General features: G+C 45.5%; 3 protein-coding genes across 3 annotated transcripts; all 3 read right to left on the minus strand.

Annotated features, from left to right (window-relative positions):
* Positions 1-114: 114 nt before the first annotated feature.
* Positions 115-2,783, minus strand: marc1 (mitochondrial amidoxime reducing component 1). Its single transcript, XM_067243631.1, has 7 exons — positions 2,493-2,783; positions 2,154-2,324; positions 1,862-2,027; positions 1,599-1,739; positions 1,338-1,399; positions 1,131-1,202; positions 115-877 (listed from the first exon to the last, which is right to left on the minus strand). The coding sequence occupies exons 1-7, from the start codon at positions 2,744-2,746 to the stop codon at positions 751-753; spliced, it is 993 nt and encodes a 330-aa protein (XP_067099732.1). The 5' UTR covers positions 2,747-2,783; the 3' UTR covers positions 115-750.
* Positions 2,784-4,381: 1,598 nt separating this feature from the next.
* kcnk3b (potassium channel, subfamily K, member 3b) lies at positions 4,382-6,674 on the minus strand. The gene is made up of 2 exons (XM_067243629.1): positions 6,377-6,674; positions 4,382-5,858 (listed from the first exon to the last, which is right to left on the minus strand). Exons 1-2 carry the CDS (start codon positions 6,657-6,659, stop codon positions 5,002-5,004), a joined length of 1,140 nt encoding a protein of 379 aa, XP_067099730.1. The 5' UTR covers positions 6,660-6,674; the 3' UTR covers positions 4,382-5,001.
* Positions 6,675-7,500: 826 nt separating this feature from the next.
* ezra (ezrin a) lies at positions 7,501-16,019 on the minus strand. The gene is made up of 13 exons (XM_067243625.1): positions 15,725-16,019; positions 13,604-13,687; positions 13,378-13,473; positions 12,851-13,125; positions 12,162-12,245; positions 11,896-12,042; positions 11,170-11,266; positions 10,878-11,041; positions 10,140-10,270; positions 9,497-9,657; positions 8,847-8,939; positions 8,260-8,532; positions 7,501-8,004 (listed from the first exon to the last, which is right to left on the minus strand). Exons 1-13 carry the CDS (start codon positions 15,734-15,736, stop codon positions 7,840-7,842), a joined length of 1,782 nt encoding a protein of 593 aa, XP_067099726.1. The 5' UTR covers positions 15,737-16,019; the 3' UTR covers positions 7,501-7,839.
* Between the last annotated feature and the right edge of the window lie 279 nt (positions 16,020-16,298).

The raw sequence follows: 16,298 nt of genomic DNA on the forward strand, positions 1-16,298 counted from the left end.
GTGATGAAACCACAGTGTTGAGCAGGTGTGGTGATATTTATCAGACATTCTCAAAACTGGGTATTGAGTGGGTGGGAGATGAAAGGTGAACAAAACTGCCAATTGTATGCTATAGAAAGAAGATCAGATCACATTTATTGAGAGAGGGGCTGACATTTTTCCATTTTCAAATGGCCTGACAAACCATTGGTTAGGAGAAATCTCCAGCAATGCTATACTTCCCCCTGGTGGACAGAAAATAGAACTGCAGCTGCATTGTGACAGACTCCTGTAGTCAGACAGACGAGTCAATGAGTCTGACGCCCTGAAGACAACATATAATATCATGAGAATGAGACAAGACTCCAAAACTGAAGAAAACCCCCCGAGAAAAGTGAACTGAAAGTTGTTTGTTTGGGTTACTTGCACTGAATTAAAATAGATATCTTCTCTTTACCTGTTGAGTGTCAACAGTTACCTGTTGACAACCTGTTACCTGTTGACTTTACCATGACCAACATCCCTTCTCCTTTTAGCTGGGTGAAAACAACACAATACACCTCCAAACACATGAGTACAACACCATTTCATTATTATTTATACATTTCCCTAATCTTAGCTCATCCTAATGTTTCCCTAAAACATTCCCAAAAGCTCCAATGTTAGTTGATCCTTTCCGTTACTCCTCAATTAAAGTGCTTAAATGACTGCTTGCGTTAACTGACAAATCCTTGTTCTCATTCATCAAACCTCCAAAGTGAGGTGACCATCTCAGCGACTGATCTTATACACAGCATCTCCCACTTGCATGATGCCAGTCTTCCTGACTGTGTACATCTGTCCAAAGAGGGGAGACGTTTTGTAAATGCTTCTCTCATCCGGCTTGCACTGGCGGTAGCTGCAAACCAAGTTGCATGGACGAGTTAGTCCCTAAACCACTACAACATTATTCATCTTCAAAATGACACCAACAAAATATTCTTCTTTGTAAATAGATACGTGAAAAAGCATCTGACTGCAGATCATGAGGTGGCAGGTTTAAATCTTTGGAAAAAGTGTCTGCCAAATGAATACATTACATTTTTTCAGTCCCAGAAGATCGATCCCTTAACAAGCCTCTCTAAACCAGCGCTTCCCAAAAGCACTGTTACCTTTTAAGAGTGTCCAGTGGTTCCTTCCTGCTTATCACTCCGGTCTCTGGGTCCACAGTAGTGAAAATGCACCTGATAGAAACAAGACACGCTATTGGCTAGAAGCACTTGATCTTGGCCCCGGCCAAATCCTGCAAGGAGTTTGAGAGGTCAAGATAACCAGGACACATGGTCAAAGAGCATTCTGGGTAACAAATACTACAGTACCTTCCACAGGCCATTACACGATGCAGTCGGACTTTGCCAATCTGGATGTCGTCCCAGGAATCCTTGCCAAGAAAAGTGGTAGATGTATTACATTTACATTTAGTCATTTAGCAGACGCTCTTATCCAGAGCGACTTACAGTAAGTACAGGGACATTTCAAAAAACAAAATTCAAGATTTGTCAATCAAATACATATTTCAAAAAGTGACATTATTCGCATACATCGTGTTTGTGTGGAAGAATCTGTAAAGGAGATCCTACCTCATCGAATGCTTCACATCCGCTGATGACTACATTGGGTCGGAACCTGCCCACTGTTACTTTGCTGTCCAGTCTGCTGCTGAGGTCGTTCACTGACGACTCAGACAACAGCATGATCGGCCCCAGGTCGGGGTACGCAACCTAGCGGTTGATTGTTGAACAGCAACTATAAACGGGCAGCAACATCGAAAAATCTCAAATGTAATGACTAATTTGTGAATGTTGGGTGTGTGTTGAAGCTGTGAGAAGGTTCCTGGTTGTACCTTTGTTTGTTGAGGGAAGAGAGGCTCTTTCTCTCCTGGTTTCCTGGGGTTCATTTGGGGTTCAAAGTGCACCATTCGAACAGCCTTCTCTGCAGCCAGGTACCGAGTGAGCCAGCTGGAGACCTCCTCACCACAGTCTCTGCCTTGAATGTCCACACTGAACACTCTGGGACACACACGCGCACACAGACCTCAAGTTTATGTTCAACAACTTGGAAACGTGAGAGAAATAATGTTTCAAATATTGTTCTGAATGTCTGGACAAGAGTATGAATGTTTTTTTTTGTTGGACCTGCAGTCCTTGATGGCGTTGTCTGGCTGTGTGACAGGGAACGTCAGCGGCTCCATGTCCGGGGCGTTCAGACACACATGTTCTCCTTCCACAGTCAAAGCCACCAGGACCAAGCGTGGCTGCTGTCTGCCCGTCACCATCTGACCATCCTCCGTCACCACCAGCCAGTGCCTGCATATCAGTCAGTTGTTAAAGTGCAAGCCAAGAACGAATACACTTTACGACCCAGTTTACACGAGTATGGTTTAAAACTTCTAGCTTCACTCAATTTTTTTCCCGTCTGTTTTGAGAAAAGTCATTTAGGAAAAGATTACTTGCAATACACTAAGTGGTATTTACCGATCTTTAAGAGCTCCATACTTCAGGCCTATCTCTTGACATTCTGCTAAGGCCACGGATACAGCTTTTCCCGATTTAAGTGGGTGAATGAGAAGCTGTGACACAATTCCGACACGGGTAACTTTCTCTGGCTTTAGTAAGTATTTATACCCAAGTCCCAAACCAACTGCAGTTAAACTTGCTGCTCCAGCCAGCATAAGTATTTTTCTATCTGTAAGGAGATTCTTAAGTTCCCTGAAGTCCATTTTATTCATTTTCTTTCGACCAGATTGTTAATTTGCAAGCTGTAAATGCGTGTGAACTTTGAACCAAAAAAATAACAACTCTGAAGGGGTTGGGCTTAAGAAGGGGCTTGTTCCAGCGAGTTAGTGATTGGAGTGGAGAGTTAATAGATTATTGGTGACAAGTGGCTGGTGCTTCTCAATATCCATATTAGTATGGAAGAAAAATATTGAGTATGTCTCATAGTGTGTCAAATGCAGTAGGCATATGCCAAAAAAATACCAGGCTGTCCTTCTGCATCCGGTTGTATTTTTCAGTGTGCAAGCTTGCTTTTTTTAGGGCTTTGTGCGATTGTGCGATTTCATGTCAATAGGTGCGTTCGACATGGACTGAATTCATGCAGCGCTGCAGCCGGCTGCAGGCGGCTGACTTGAAACAGTGAATTCTGGTTAGACTGCGCAGAGGCTAGGTCACTGTGACGTAGCCATCAAAGTACCGTGAGATCGATTCGAGAACTGCCGGCTGTGTAGCCGAGCGCATTTTCTCAAGAGCAACTGCACGGGTTCTAATGACGATACAGCTATTTCATGATTGGCCAGACTCACACACGACAATTTTGACGCGTGTTTGGTAATAGGTGCGTTCGACTTCAGCCGCCTACTGCCCGGCTGACTTGAAGCAGCCAATGGCAGCCGGTGCTGCATGAAGTCGAACACACCTAATTATTCTGACACCTTCAGTTTCGCCAACGCTCAAATCCGGACCAAACAGTTTAATTGAATAAAAATGTGTTGAAGAAAGAGTTTTAGTCCGCCTCTTCACTAACGGAAAGACTAAGTTTAATTATAAATAAAGTAAAGTAAGCAAACAGCGCTTGATCGGCCATGACTGACGTCAACGCAGCAAATCACGAGAAGCTGGAATGTCCGACTTCATAGAGCCGTTTTCAACTCCTCCCCGACTGCAAGCGGCTACTCTCGCTGGTCGTTTCATGCAGCCGCAGTCCATGTCGAATGCGCCTAATGCTAAATATTTTTCCTGTAATGCCATATTCTCATTCTGTAGGCTAAATCTCAAGTATCCCACAGATCCAAAGACTTCCAAACCAAAGAAATATAATAAAAAATGTGTCACTTGTCTACATTTCGCTCTAGATTTTCTAACAAATAATGTATCGGTCAGTGTGTTTCAACAAAAGGAATTACCCCTAGCACGTAGGCTACGTCAGTGGCAGGATTTCAAGTGACGTAATGGCAGAGCTGACCTTCCATGTGAAACTATTTTTGTCATTGACAAATACGGAGGTCTATGGGCAGAGTAAAAACAGCAGATGCTAACTCCACGGGGAGTCAACAATACAGGGACTTGTCAAACGGACTTTCCTTCTGTCGTTTTCCTGCGCACGCCTAATAGATGCAGGCAAAACACATGGGAACCGAGTCCTCGAGAGCGGCTTGGCTGGACATTGCAATGACACGCAAACTCAATGACATTTGATTATGAGACAGAAATGACACACCCATGAGGCACTGAAATATATTTGGTATTGATTTATTTAAATATAGGTTGTTGTTGTTATTATTCTTATATCCTTGCTACATTTATCATACACAGGACATATTCAGAATATAGTAGATTCCATGAGACAGATGGAGAGACATCAACACTGAACAACTCAATTCACTCATAATCTTTAATATTGTGAGTAGAAACGCCATGCTTTGATTAGCTGTAGCCTATAGCAGTCAACACTTACCCCAGGCACACATGGAGAATTACAAAGTAGCCTACGCAAAAATCTCCCTGCTTTTACTTAAGTGTGTTTGGTTCTTGAGTATAGTACACGAGTGATCATTTTGTTAAGTAATACATTGTATCAAGAAACACAAATAATCAAAAGAGGCACTTTGTGTCTGCATCAGTCTAACATAGTGTCCATGCAACAGACGTGGTCGTAGTCATCGGCAATCACACACGGTCGATCTTGCCCGCACCTGGGCTCAAACTCAGCACTTCCAACTCTACAAGCGCGACCACTACAAGCTACACCAACAGAACGATTGACTGGCATGAGAGGTTTGTGTACACACTAGAGGAGTGAGTTGAGCTAATCCACATTGGCTACACTCACACAGGTCTTCAGCTGGTCCCTGGTCCCTAATGGACAAGCACACCTCTTATAGGTAGGTCATTCTGAGTGCTACCTCTTTCTGCCAGGACACCGGATGTCTGTTTCGGTCTATGTGACGTCCCAGACTGGACATCAGTACGGGGCCACGTCCCCAGGTCAGACGGAGCTGCGTCTCTTGAAGGCTGTGAGCGGGGACAGGAAGCGCAGGCCTGAGGAGATGGAGCTGACACTGCAGTGGTGCCTGCTGCACACGCAGCCCACAGTGCCTGGGTCCAGGGGGTGCGGGGACAGGCCGGCCTGCTCCATGCACGCCTCCGAGAGGGACAGGTCGTCCTCGCGGCCCGTGTACCACAGGCAGGAGCACACAGTCTGGAAATGCATCACCTCCGTGTAGGCGTCCTTTATCCCCCGCTTGGCGCCGCGGCCGTCCGGGGGCGCGGAGGAGGAGGAGGCGAGGGAGACGGCGGGCAGGAGCCGCTCGTCCCGTCTCGGCCTCCCGTCGGAGAGGAGGGCCCTCTGCTCGGCGTCCCGCCGCTCGTCCTCGGCGTTCATGGTCAGGAAGCGCAGCACCACCAGGTTCAGGAAGGCCCCAATCACCGTGAGGCCCGTGAGGATGTAGACGAAGCAGAAGGCCACGTACCTGGGGTTGTTCTGCAGGGCGTGGTCCTTCTGCAGCGCCACGTAGTCCCCGAAGCCGATGGTGGTCAGTGTGATGAAGCAGTAGTAGAACGCGTGGAAGAAGCTCCAGCCTTCGTACTGGGAGAAGGCGAGAGCCCCGACGCACAGGGTGCTGACGCAGGAGAAGAACCCGATGGTCACCATGTTGGCCATGGACACCTGGGTGTGACGCAGTCCCAGGCACTTCTTGACGCTGTGCAGCAGATACCTGACGAAGGTATTGATCCGCTCCCCCAGGCTCTGGAACATGACCAGCGTGAGAGGGATTCCCAGGAGAGCGTAGAACATGCAGAACAGCTTCCCTGAGTCCGTACTGGGGGCAGCGTGTCCATACCCTGGGGGTAAAGGTCACATATTAGCAGAGTTCAGAGGTCTTGACTGATATAACCAGGTTTCGTTTTTTACATATACCAAGGCCGTAATCATAATATATATCTGGTCAAAATGTCCCCCCCAATATATTGATATAAAAATATAAATGTGCTACGCAACCACGCACGCTGTCCGAAATTATCATAAAAAATTTAATTAGTCCCCCCCAATGTTGACTCCATGACTACGGCCTTGACATATACCAACATGTACAAAATACATATAAAAACAATCTTTAAAAAATATTAACCTTTTTTATTCCCCAAATAACTTATAGATCGTAAATTAATATGCTGTTGAGGCTATTTATATAAAAAAATTTAACTTGTAGAACCTCAGGTGCTGTAAAGAGCCATTCAATAACTTTACATTTTAGGTTTAGTCTATGTGATTCCGATAAAATATACATATTGCTACTGATGAGACTTATTTTACTCAGTGTAAAATACTGATCAGAAACAGGAAACACAACTTGTCTTACCTATAGTTGTTATCACAGTGATGGCGAAGTAAAAAGACCCGGCAAACTTCCACTGGACCCCAGCCTTGTGTGGCTTTAACTGTAAAACCACCACTTCAATCTCGTCATATTTCTCTTTGGTCAAATTATATTTGCGCATAAGTTCGTATTTCCTGTCATCTATCTTCTTCTTCTGTGTTTTTTCCTGTTTAGATTCCAGGGTATCAAACACGGCGGCTCCAACCAGCAGGTAGGTTAGAATGCTGATGATGAGCGCCAGGGTCCGCGCATTCTGTTTTTTCATTATAAAGACACTCAAAAGACAAAAGTTTGATCGCAGCTAGAGAAGGGAACTGAAATGTCCCATGTCTAAACTGACTATCCTTAGCAATGGAAAACAAGCTCGAGCACCTTTAGGGAGACCGCATATGCTCTTCATATGGAGCTGTTCTTTCAGAACCACCCCCGTCACAGGGGGGTGGCGACCTTATTTGGCCAATTCGTCACGAGCATATTTGGCAGGTGCTCAGTGGCCTTGGTCTTACGGTGGATTATATCCACCGTAAGATGTTATACAAATAATATAATATAATATTACTCATCACATATATGTCTTATTTGATACAATATGTCAGTGTAGTCTACAAAAATGACCTTTTCATTAAGTAGTTCCGAACACTTTCCAAGGATATCAAGCATGATGTGTGCTTTCAACCGAAAAGACAATATTTATGCTGGAACAGGACAACGAGATACTGTTTCCAGGCTTCATAAGCGGTTGTCTAGCAACACAATTTGCAAACACTCTTCTTGTTAATAAATTATCACAATCCTTCAACTCAAGGTGCATCCTTTTCATAGCAATTATGTTTGTAATTACTTCAAAATGACTCTTGATATCAAAGTATGAATGATTATATTTACTCAACATGAGATGAGTAACTGTACAGGTAAGCGTGGGATGCCGTTACAAAAGTCATTTTTGTAGATGAAAGTTATGCCATTTCGCACTTTTGAACCCATTTAAAGATAATTTAACACGCATAGTGTTTATCGGTTTGCAACTATTATGGTTTCAAAATGTATATGTATAAAGATATGTGCACTAAGTTGTGTCAAAATAGTCAAAATACGAGACAAAGTCATTCTAATTTGGCCACACAAAAACTGAAACTAAAATGCATGACGGTTGTAATAGTTTGCTCAGTTAGTTTTTTCAATCAATTACAAAGAAAACATGCTGATCAAATTAGTTATCTCAGGCCCCTAGAAACTAAATACAGACGTTTCTCCCCCAGTCACCTCTAAGAATTATAACAATATGTTCATTCTTATTACAAATTAAAACATTATCCAGAAAAATAAAATAAAAACATTGATCTAAAAAACGGTTACTTTCCAAAATATTACAAGCCAAATCACTGTCAAAAGTCAGACACTTTACTCAACGAGACTACAGTTAGAGGTGTTGTCTGCTGTAGTCTTTACAAGGCCTCAAACTCATCCACCCTCTGCTTGGTGTTCCCCATGCGTATCTGCCGCAGGGTCTTGTACTTGTCGCGGCCCACACGCACGTTCTCGCTGTGCAGCAGGTCATTCTGGGTCTTCCTGGTGTCGTCCCGGGCGCCGGCCAGCTCTGAGCTCAGGGCCTGGGAGCACAGAGAGACACTGTAAACAACTAGCATGAAGTCTTAGTCCTTATTCTGGATTTTACACCACCAAGGTTTTGAGTAGAGAGTTAGAGGAGTGTAGAGTAAAATAGATAGTAGAGTAGAATACAATATAGAGTAAAGTAGAGAAGTCATGTATTTATTGGAGTTGGGTTGGTTTTTAAAGAACTGTTCTTCCTCTCATACAACAGACAGCCAGACACACACACACACACTCAGCCCTCTCCCTCTCACCAGCAGCTGCTTCTGCACGCGCTCGTTCTTCTCCGCCTCCGTGACGCGCTCCTCCTCCTGGCGGTGGTCGTTGATGTCCTGCGTCTGCAGCTCAGCGCTGTAGGTGCTGTGCTCCTCGCTGTGCTCGCCGTTCTGCTCCTCGTGGTCGCTCTCGCTGTCTGAGGAGGAGGAGGCGGGGCCGGGAGGCGCCGCCGCGGGAGGAGGAGGAGGAGCGGCCATCACCAGGTGCAGCTCTTCTCTCGTCTTCAGGAGATCCTCCTGCACCTCCTTAGCCTGGGGGGACAGAGGGGGGGGGGGGGGGGACAGAGACTAGTTTAGGATCACTCTGGTCGTCTGTGGAAACAACCCCTCACTTATATTTTTGGGGGGCATTTTTGCTTTGTAATAGATTAAGTGTAGAATGACAGGAAACGTCAGTGAGATAATTGTCCAAGGTTTTAATTGAACCCGGGCCCGTGCGGTAAGCCCATGCCCTGCCTCTGCATGGGTACTGAACCACGCTCACTCGCTCTTAGCGTCAAAAAGCACATATTTATATATACCAGCCCAGACTCACCCGCCCCAGGGTTTGACCTGCCCACACTCACCCTGTGCTCCCAGGAGTCAGCCTCCTCCTCCTTCGCCCTCTTAGCCTCCTCCAGGATGAGTATCTTAGTGGTGTACTCTGCCAGCTCTGCTGTCTGCACACACAGGATAGGAACACAGCACAACAATGGCAACTCTTACATTTTATTGTCTTTCTAAGTTTCTTTCAAACTAAAGCACCTGCTGTTTTTTGTCTTTAAAGACGGTTACCGTATTTTACGGAAAATAAGCACAAGTTTTCTTGTGCTTGTGCGGCTTATATTTCGAAGCGGCTTATAGTCCGGTTTTAGAACAAAAAAGTGGCTTGATCTCAAGATCTCTACAGACCGTGCAGCTAATTTAATGCTCAACACTTGAACGGGGGCTTATTACTTGAAAGAGGAATAATTCGTAATGAAAGTGAATGTGCAGCTTATATTCCAGTGCGGCTTGTACTCCGATTTACAAACTCAAAGTCCTCATTCTGGGGGGGTGCGGCTTATACACGATGCGGCTTATTTTCCGTAAAATACGGTACATAATAGGTGTGGTTTTATTTCAAGAAGACTACAAATGTGCATGATTTGGTGTGAAGAAGACTACATATCCCACAAATGGTACAAAGCCTTGCGACTGCAGCCTGACAGGAAGCTCTGCCTCTCCCTGAACCCACCAGCTGCTCCTGGCTCTTCAGCTGGTCCTCCGCCTGCCGGGCCAGAGCCTCCTTGGCCAGGACGGCCTCCTGCCTCTCAGCCTCCAGCCGCGCGGCCTCCTGCTCCACCCTCCTCCGCTCCTCCTCCAGCCGGGCGGCTCTCTCCAGCTGCTCCTCCATTTCTGAGGGACACAGGAGCGCCATGTCAGCACTAGAGGCCTGTTTGGTCAGGGTTTGGTAGAAACTGTGAGGTCAATGTTTGGTAGAAACGGTGTGGTCAGTGTTTGGTAGAAGAGAAGACTTTGTGTTTGACTAATGTTCAACTAAAGAACACTTTGTGTTTGAGAAGACTAGTGTTTAAACTACTACTAACAATGTGTGTATTTAGCAGATGCTTTTTTCTAAAGTGAAATACAGGGGAGGTGGTCTGCAGTCAAAAGCTCTACCACCTAGCTATACCAACCCCTTAACACTACGTAAGTGTTGAACTCCGACCATCACTTTTCTTTACATAATTCCTCATGGATTGACAGGATTATGTAAATGTTTGGTCTGGATGGTCTCCCACGCAGTCTCCGAGAGACGGTATAAACCTGCCATCCTTGCAGATGTGGGGCAGTGAGTGACCAGCAGGGGTCAGCACCTCTGCAGCCCCTGGGCTCACCTCTCTGTGCTTTCTTCGTGGTCTCTTCAAACTGGTAGAGCCTCAACATCAGGTCCTGCTTCTCCTTCTCCATATTCTCCTTCTCCTTCTCGATGGCCTCCCTCTTCTTTTTCTCACTCTCCAGTTGAGCCCTGCCGAGGTGTTGAGGTCAGACTGACTTGTGCACAGAGAAGGCGGTCCACAGGAACAGTCTACACCTCCCCACCCCATCCCCTCACCTCCCTCGCAACCGACCTCTCCATCTCCTCCCCCTCACCTCCCTCGCAACCGACCTCTCCATCTCCTCCCCCTTACCTCCTGAACTCTCTATCTCCTCCCCCTTACCCTCCCGAACTCTCCATCTCCTCCCCCTTACCTCCTGAACTCTCCATCTCCTCCCCCTTACCCTCCCGAACTCTCCATCTCCTCCCCCTTACCTCCTGAACTCTCTATCTCCTCCCCCTTACCTCCCGAACTCTCTATCTCCTCCCCCTTACCTCCTGAACTCTCCATCTCCTCCCCCTTACCCTCCCGAACTCTCTATCTCCTCCCCCTTACCTCCTGAACTCTCTATCTCCTCCCCCTTACCTCCTGAACTCTCTATCTCCTCCCCCCCACTTTTACCCCCTCCACCTCCTCAACCCCCCCCCCCCCCCCCCCACATCTTCAACCCTCCCCCACGTCTCCAGACCCCGCCCTCCCACGTCCTCCAACCTCAATCCTAACCCTAACCCCCCCCACCCCCCCCCACACACACACCTCTCCATCTGTTTCTGGTTCTTCCCCTCGCGGGCCTGGGCCTTCATCTGCTGCACCTCGATGGTATCGGCCTTGCGCCGCTGCATGTACAGCTCGTGGTTCCCCATGCAGAGCTGCAGGATGTTCTTGTTGACGCGCAGGCGGGCCGCGTAGAACAGGAAGTCCTGGAGGGAGAGATGCCAGGAAGAATTCAGGCTGGTTGTGGTTATGATTGCAACCCTCTCTGTGACGATATCATCCGCACCGGTGAGGTGTTGGGCAAGTCAGAGGAACACAAGACTCCTTTACTCACTGGAGCTTTCTTATCTATGGGCTTGATGATGAATTTCTTATCATTGAACGAAATGTTCCTGATTTCACTCCAGGGGAATCCAATCTTTGGAGTTAATCTGAAAGAAAAGAAGGTGTTAAAGAAGTAATGAAGGTGTTGATATGAAAGGGGAAAACACAGCTTTAAAAAGCTATTTCCGCCCATTTCAAGAGTCAGCTGTGTACTGTGTTTGACTCTACACAACTAGGGGAATGACCTCGTCATCACAACAACCAGCAGGTCACACGCTAGCACGGCTGTGGCGGCAAACCGGTGGAGGTCGGTGACTGGGGGGATTGAACCCCGGGGCGCTGCCCAGGTACACGCGAGGGGTCACTCAACAACCAAGCAGGACGGGAGGCCAAATGTGATGTCATTAGTCTGTCACATGGCCTTAGTTATTTTAGAGATATTACAATAGAATGTTTGTACATTTGCTTCTGAGCCATTTGGGAGGCTAACCGTGGTTTGACCCATGTCATTTGTTTAGTTTGCACAAGAGAGAGATAATATTTTTAATTATTTCAGTCTCATAATACTGGATAGTTGAGGAAGTCTAAAAATCGAGCATTTCTTTGCCAATAACTCACTGTTCTTTGCCAATAACTTAATATGTTATTAACAATTAACTTAAATTTGAGTATTTTTTTATATTTTTATATATCTATATATTATTATATTAAATGTTTTGTGTGTTGGGATATTTACTTATCATCCTTCTCATAGATGTTGAGCCCGAGAGCATCCACGCCCAGCCACAGGTCAGTCCCTTTGCGGTTCTTGATGTCAAAATAGTTCACGCCATACATCTCCAGGTCCTGGGCGATCTTCAGATACTCCACCATGGAATCCTCCCTGCTCAGCATGGATCAATGGAGAACACTTGTGAGAGTCATGATTTGATCAACGAAATGGTGAAAGGCTTCATCCTTCTGATGAGATGTAATATAATGTTGACGTTAGCGAGCGCTTACTTCAGCATGTTCCTGTGCTCCTCGTGCCAGGTCTGGATGCGTTTCTCCCACTCCTCCTTCGACAGCTTGTGTTGGTCCAGCACTCTGACGAGGGAGGAACAAGATCACGTGTGAGTGTATAGGAACAGAAGAACATCAGGAGTGTTGGAACCTGCTCCTTCATTGTCCAGGTGTCTCATGGTCATTAACATGTCTGATGTAAATACTGGATATCACACCAGTGTTTTACACTCCCTAACCATGTTTACAGTACACTTACTATGCATCATAATGCTGAAGACCAACTGTATTTTGCAGTACTGTACACCGTATGTTGTAGATTTAACACGCTCTAGGATCATGTTGTTACATAACACTACATGCTCTTCTGGCACTACCCAGTGGCACTTATTTGCTTTTTCACAATGTATGCTTCATGTTTCGGCTACCCGCAATGTAAATCTCGCTGTTTATGATCATTGACCTAAGCACTTTTTGTAAAGCTCTCTCTTGGAAGTCGCTTTGGATAAAAGCATCTGCTAAAAGAATAAATGTTAATGTAATGTAACTCGGTGTCCTGTACATTTTGTATATTGTGTTGTCTTATATATACACGTTTACTGTAGTATATTGTATTGCCCCTACTCTAGTAACTTCCCCTCAGAGAACAATGCTGCTCTGCCCTGCTCGACCTCTGACCCTCCCCTCACCTCCTGGGCAGCAGGCGCTCGTTGCTGAGGTAACCGCTCAGGTGCACGTCTTTGTTGTAGTCTCCGAACTTGGCCTGGACGGAGTAGGAGGCCAGCAGCACGGCGGACTCCGGGGGGCAGTACGCCTCGTCACTCAGGATGGCCTCCTTCACCTGCAGGAAGAACATCTTCTGGGTGATCTCCTGGATTAGCTCCTCAGACACGTCCTCGGGGTAGAACTTGGCCCGGAACTTGAACTGGAGGGGGTTCTCCTTCTTCACGTCCTGGGCTGTGACCTGACGGGGGTTAGGGGGAGATGGTGGGTTTATTATTGTGGGTGACTGTGTGTCGTGTGGTTTATGTATAGGTGTGGTCTGTGTGGGTGGATGGTATGTGTGTGTAGGCCTGTTGTGTAGTGTGTGCATGTGTGTGTGTGTGTGGCTGGGGGAGGTCGTGTTGTGGAACTTGAACATGAGTGACTTTAACAAACATATACTTACATACTGTACATACATTTCAAATATAATGCAAAGAACATGTTTATTAACCTTTTTCTCAAATTTCAGCCATGTGGGAAATCCTTTATTGTCCACAAACTGCAGCCCAAAGTACCAGACTTCCCTTAACCCCACAGTCCTGACCACCTGAAACACACGAGACATGAGTCACAGCAGAAATCACCTTGACAAGCACACTAACAACATCAGGATTAGGACTAGGACTGTATTGTTGTGATTGTGATGCTGGTTTTTGATAGTCTGTGTCGTGACGGACTTGTTCGAAGAGCTGTTTTCCTGTAGTGTTGGGATGGAAGGAGAACTCCAGCTCCGCGTCCATGGTGGTCACTCGAACGTTCACCTGCAGAAACAACATGGTAGACAGAGGGAGGCGCTTCAATTCCACGTATCAGTCACACGTCTGCTGCCAAACTTGACGGTCCACAGGACTCGAGCGATAATGCAGTGCAGGATGAACACTGACGGCTGTGATTGCTCCTTTTTACGATCCCTCCCACAGTTTCCATCACGGTTTTAGGTCATGCTAACATGAAGTGTCAAATGTCCACGTTTTGTAACACCGAACACAAGACACGTGAACTTTGAAGGGATTGTATGGACTCGTGACTTGATTTGAAATGATTGAGAGTTGCCTACAGATGGGAGAGTTATTCATGAATGTAGACCGAAAGCCTCTATCCCTGAACCTCTCTCTCACCTGACCTGCCACCTTCATAACATGTGAGACACATGAATAATTGGCCAACTGTTACTTAGGTGTACTGGCCCTTTAATGTGTGGCACTAAAATGCTTTGCTCATAAATCATTTCTAATTGCACACTATCTCATTAGACTTTGGACTACCTTTGCAAGGTGCCAACAGTTAACTTAAAGGTAGATAAAAAGCAGTCACTGCTCACCAGCCAAGCAGGCTCCTAAGGTTTCATATGACAACATCTCTTGTCTCTCATGACGCTGTTGTTCAACTGCTGTTACACATGTAAAAACCAAGGCAACAGGACTCGAGGATACATCGCAATCTCTTCCTGTAGATATCATTGTGTGGTCTCCTGTACAATCAATAGACTCTATAGAAAGCTACCAGGGGTTTCGGAATAGTGGGGAAACTTGACTGAAATGAATCTGCTTTCCTTTGCAAAGCAATTTCATAACTAATCCATTAACCTTGACAGGGTGGAAGCATTGCACAACCCTTTTATGAACTCCAGAGCCCCACCTGTTATAAAGATAGCCCTCCTGAACTTAGCCAACACTCGGGAACATCCATCTTTACGATCGCCATGTTTCCTAACTAATTCCCCCCATCACATTCCACACACTTGAGAGATAAATTATTCTACTTTTACATTAATCAGTTGCTTTAAAATTATTCACAAATTATTCAAAAAGAAAGATACATGTTTCCATTAAACATATCACAATCAAGAAAGCTTTAGCACTATGAGGTCATATGTAGGAGAACGTCCTATACTAATGTAAATATCCTGCCCCACTTCATAACGCTCTGGCAGGGCATGGCTTATCCTGTAGTGGCTGTATGTACAGTAGAAACCACGTCATCCGTCAATATGACCCCTGTGGTCAGACATTCTCCTTGGGCAGTGTGTTTCAGGTGCACAAGTGTTCCAACTGACATTCCTGTAATTATCCTGGAGAACTGTATCAGAGACACAGATATGATAGGCTTGGCCAACCAGGGGCCATTGCTGGGTGCTTTCTCAACCAGAGACTCATTTATACCCAGCTTGTCATTTTGAAATTGTCGACTACACAATACCTAGTCCTTTGCTCGAGTCACTGTGTAATAAATCACGTTGAACACTAGACATTGTAAATACTGCTTGTTGTAAAAGAACATACATCCTTGATGTACAGCGGTGAATCTCATATCACTTGAATTAAGCATTAGCAATACTTGTGTCACAAATTGTGACTGAGTAACTGCTGTGCTGGAAAAAAAAGAGGCAGATTGTGCTCTGGTTAGCCAGTAGAACGGCATTGGGTGTGGGTCAAACTCTGTTTAGTTAATAAGTTTCAAGAAGGCTGAATCCTACATGAAATTGACTCGTGAGTTTCAAACTCTCAACAGACTATAGATTTCTCTGTGTTTAACACTTGACCAACAATAATTGTTACACATGATACTTAATCATGATGAAGGGAACAGTTGGTTGTTGATTATGCATCGAAAATGTAATAAAGGTATTAAACATATTCACCAAATATTAACTTCTTAATTTAATCACTTCATATTCGTAGTCCTTGATTTATGAATCACTTGACTGGCGCATTGTCAAAACTAAACTTTCACATAAGCCAGGTGACTGATTTGTGATATTTTTACATTTACATACACATAGTCGGGCAAAGCCTCACCGTTTTAGGCATCTTGACTGTTGGTGTTGCAGCGGCTCCCGGTGAATAGCGCGTTCTCCTCGGGATCGGGGATCGTAGTGGTCTTCACCCTGAAAACGCTCCCTGATAAAGAACGCGAGTCCTGCCAAGGGACTCCAGGGAAGGGCGCGTGTCCTTTGAACTCCGTTGTAGATTACTTACTTTCTTACTGACGTAGTGCGTTACTGACTCACTTCTCGGGCACTCCTACTGCCTCACCTCCATCATGACGACTTCGTATCTGTATGAGAACTATTTAAGGCCCCACCCTAACAATCTCATCACCTTACATCAGCATCCTGGGTTTAATGACCTTTGATCGGTTAGAGTTTAGTTGATTAATGTCATTTTTGTTTTTACACAATCAGAAAATATGTAATAACGTTGTCATATTACATATTTTGAGATAGTATAAAGTTAGCCTACATGAATAATTAACTTCACTCAGTTGTTTATGATTGATTCATGTTTATTGATTCATGTTTGTTTTTAAATATGTAGCATGCTAATAATGCAGTGAAGGTGCAGTGGTACTGCAGTTAATAACACGGCCTGG

This window comes from Osmerus mordax, chromosome 9, assembly GCF_038355195.1.
Source record: "Osmerus mordax isolate fOsmMor3 chromosome 9, fOsmMor3.pri, whole genome shotgun sequence".
NCBI classification, from domain to species: domain Eukaryota; kingdom Metazoa; phylum Chordata; class Actinopteri; order Osmeriformes; family Osmeridae; genus Osmerus; species Osmerus mordax.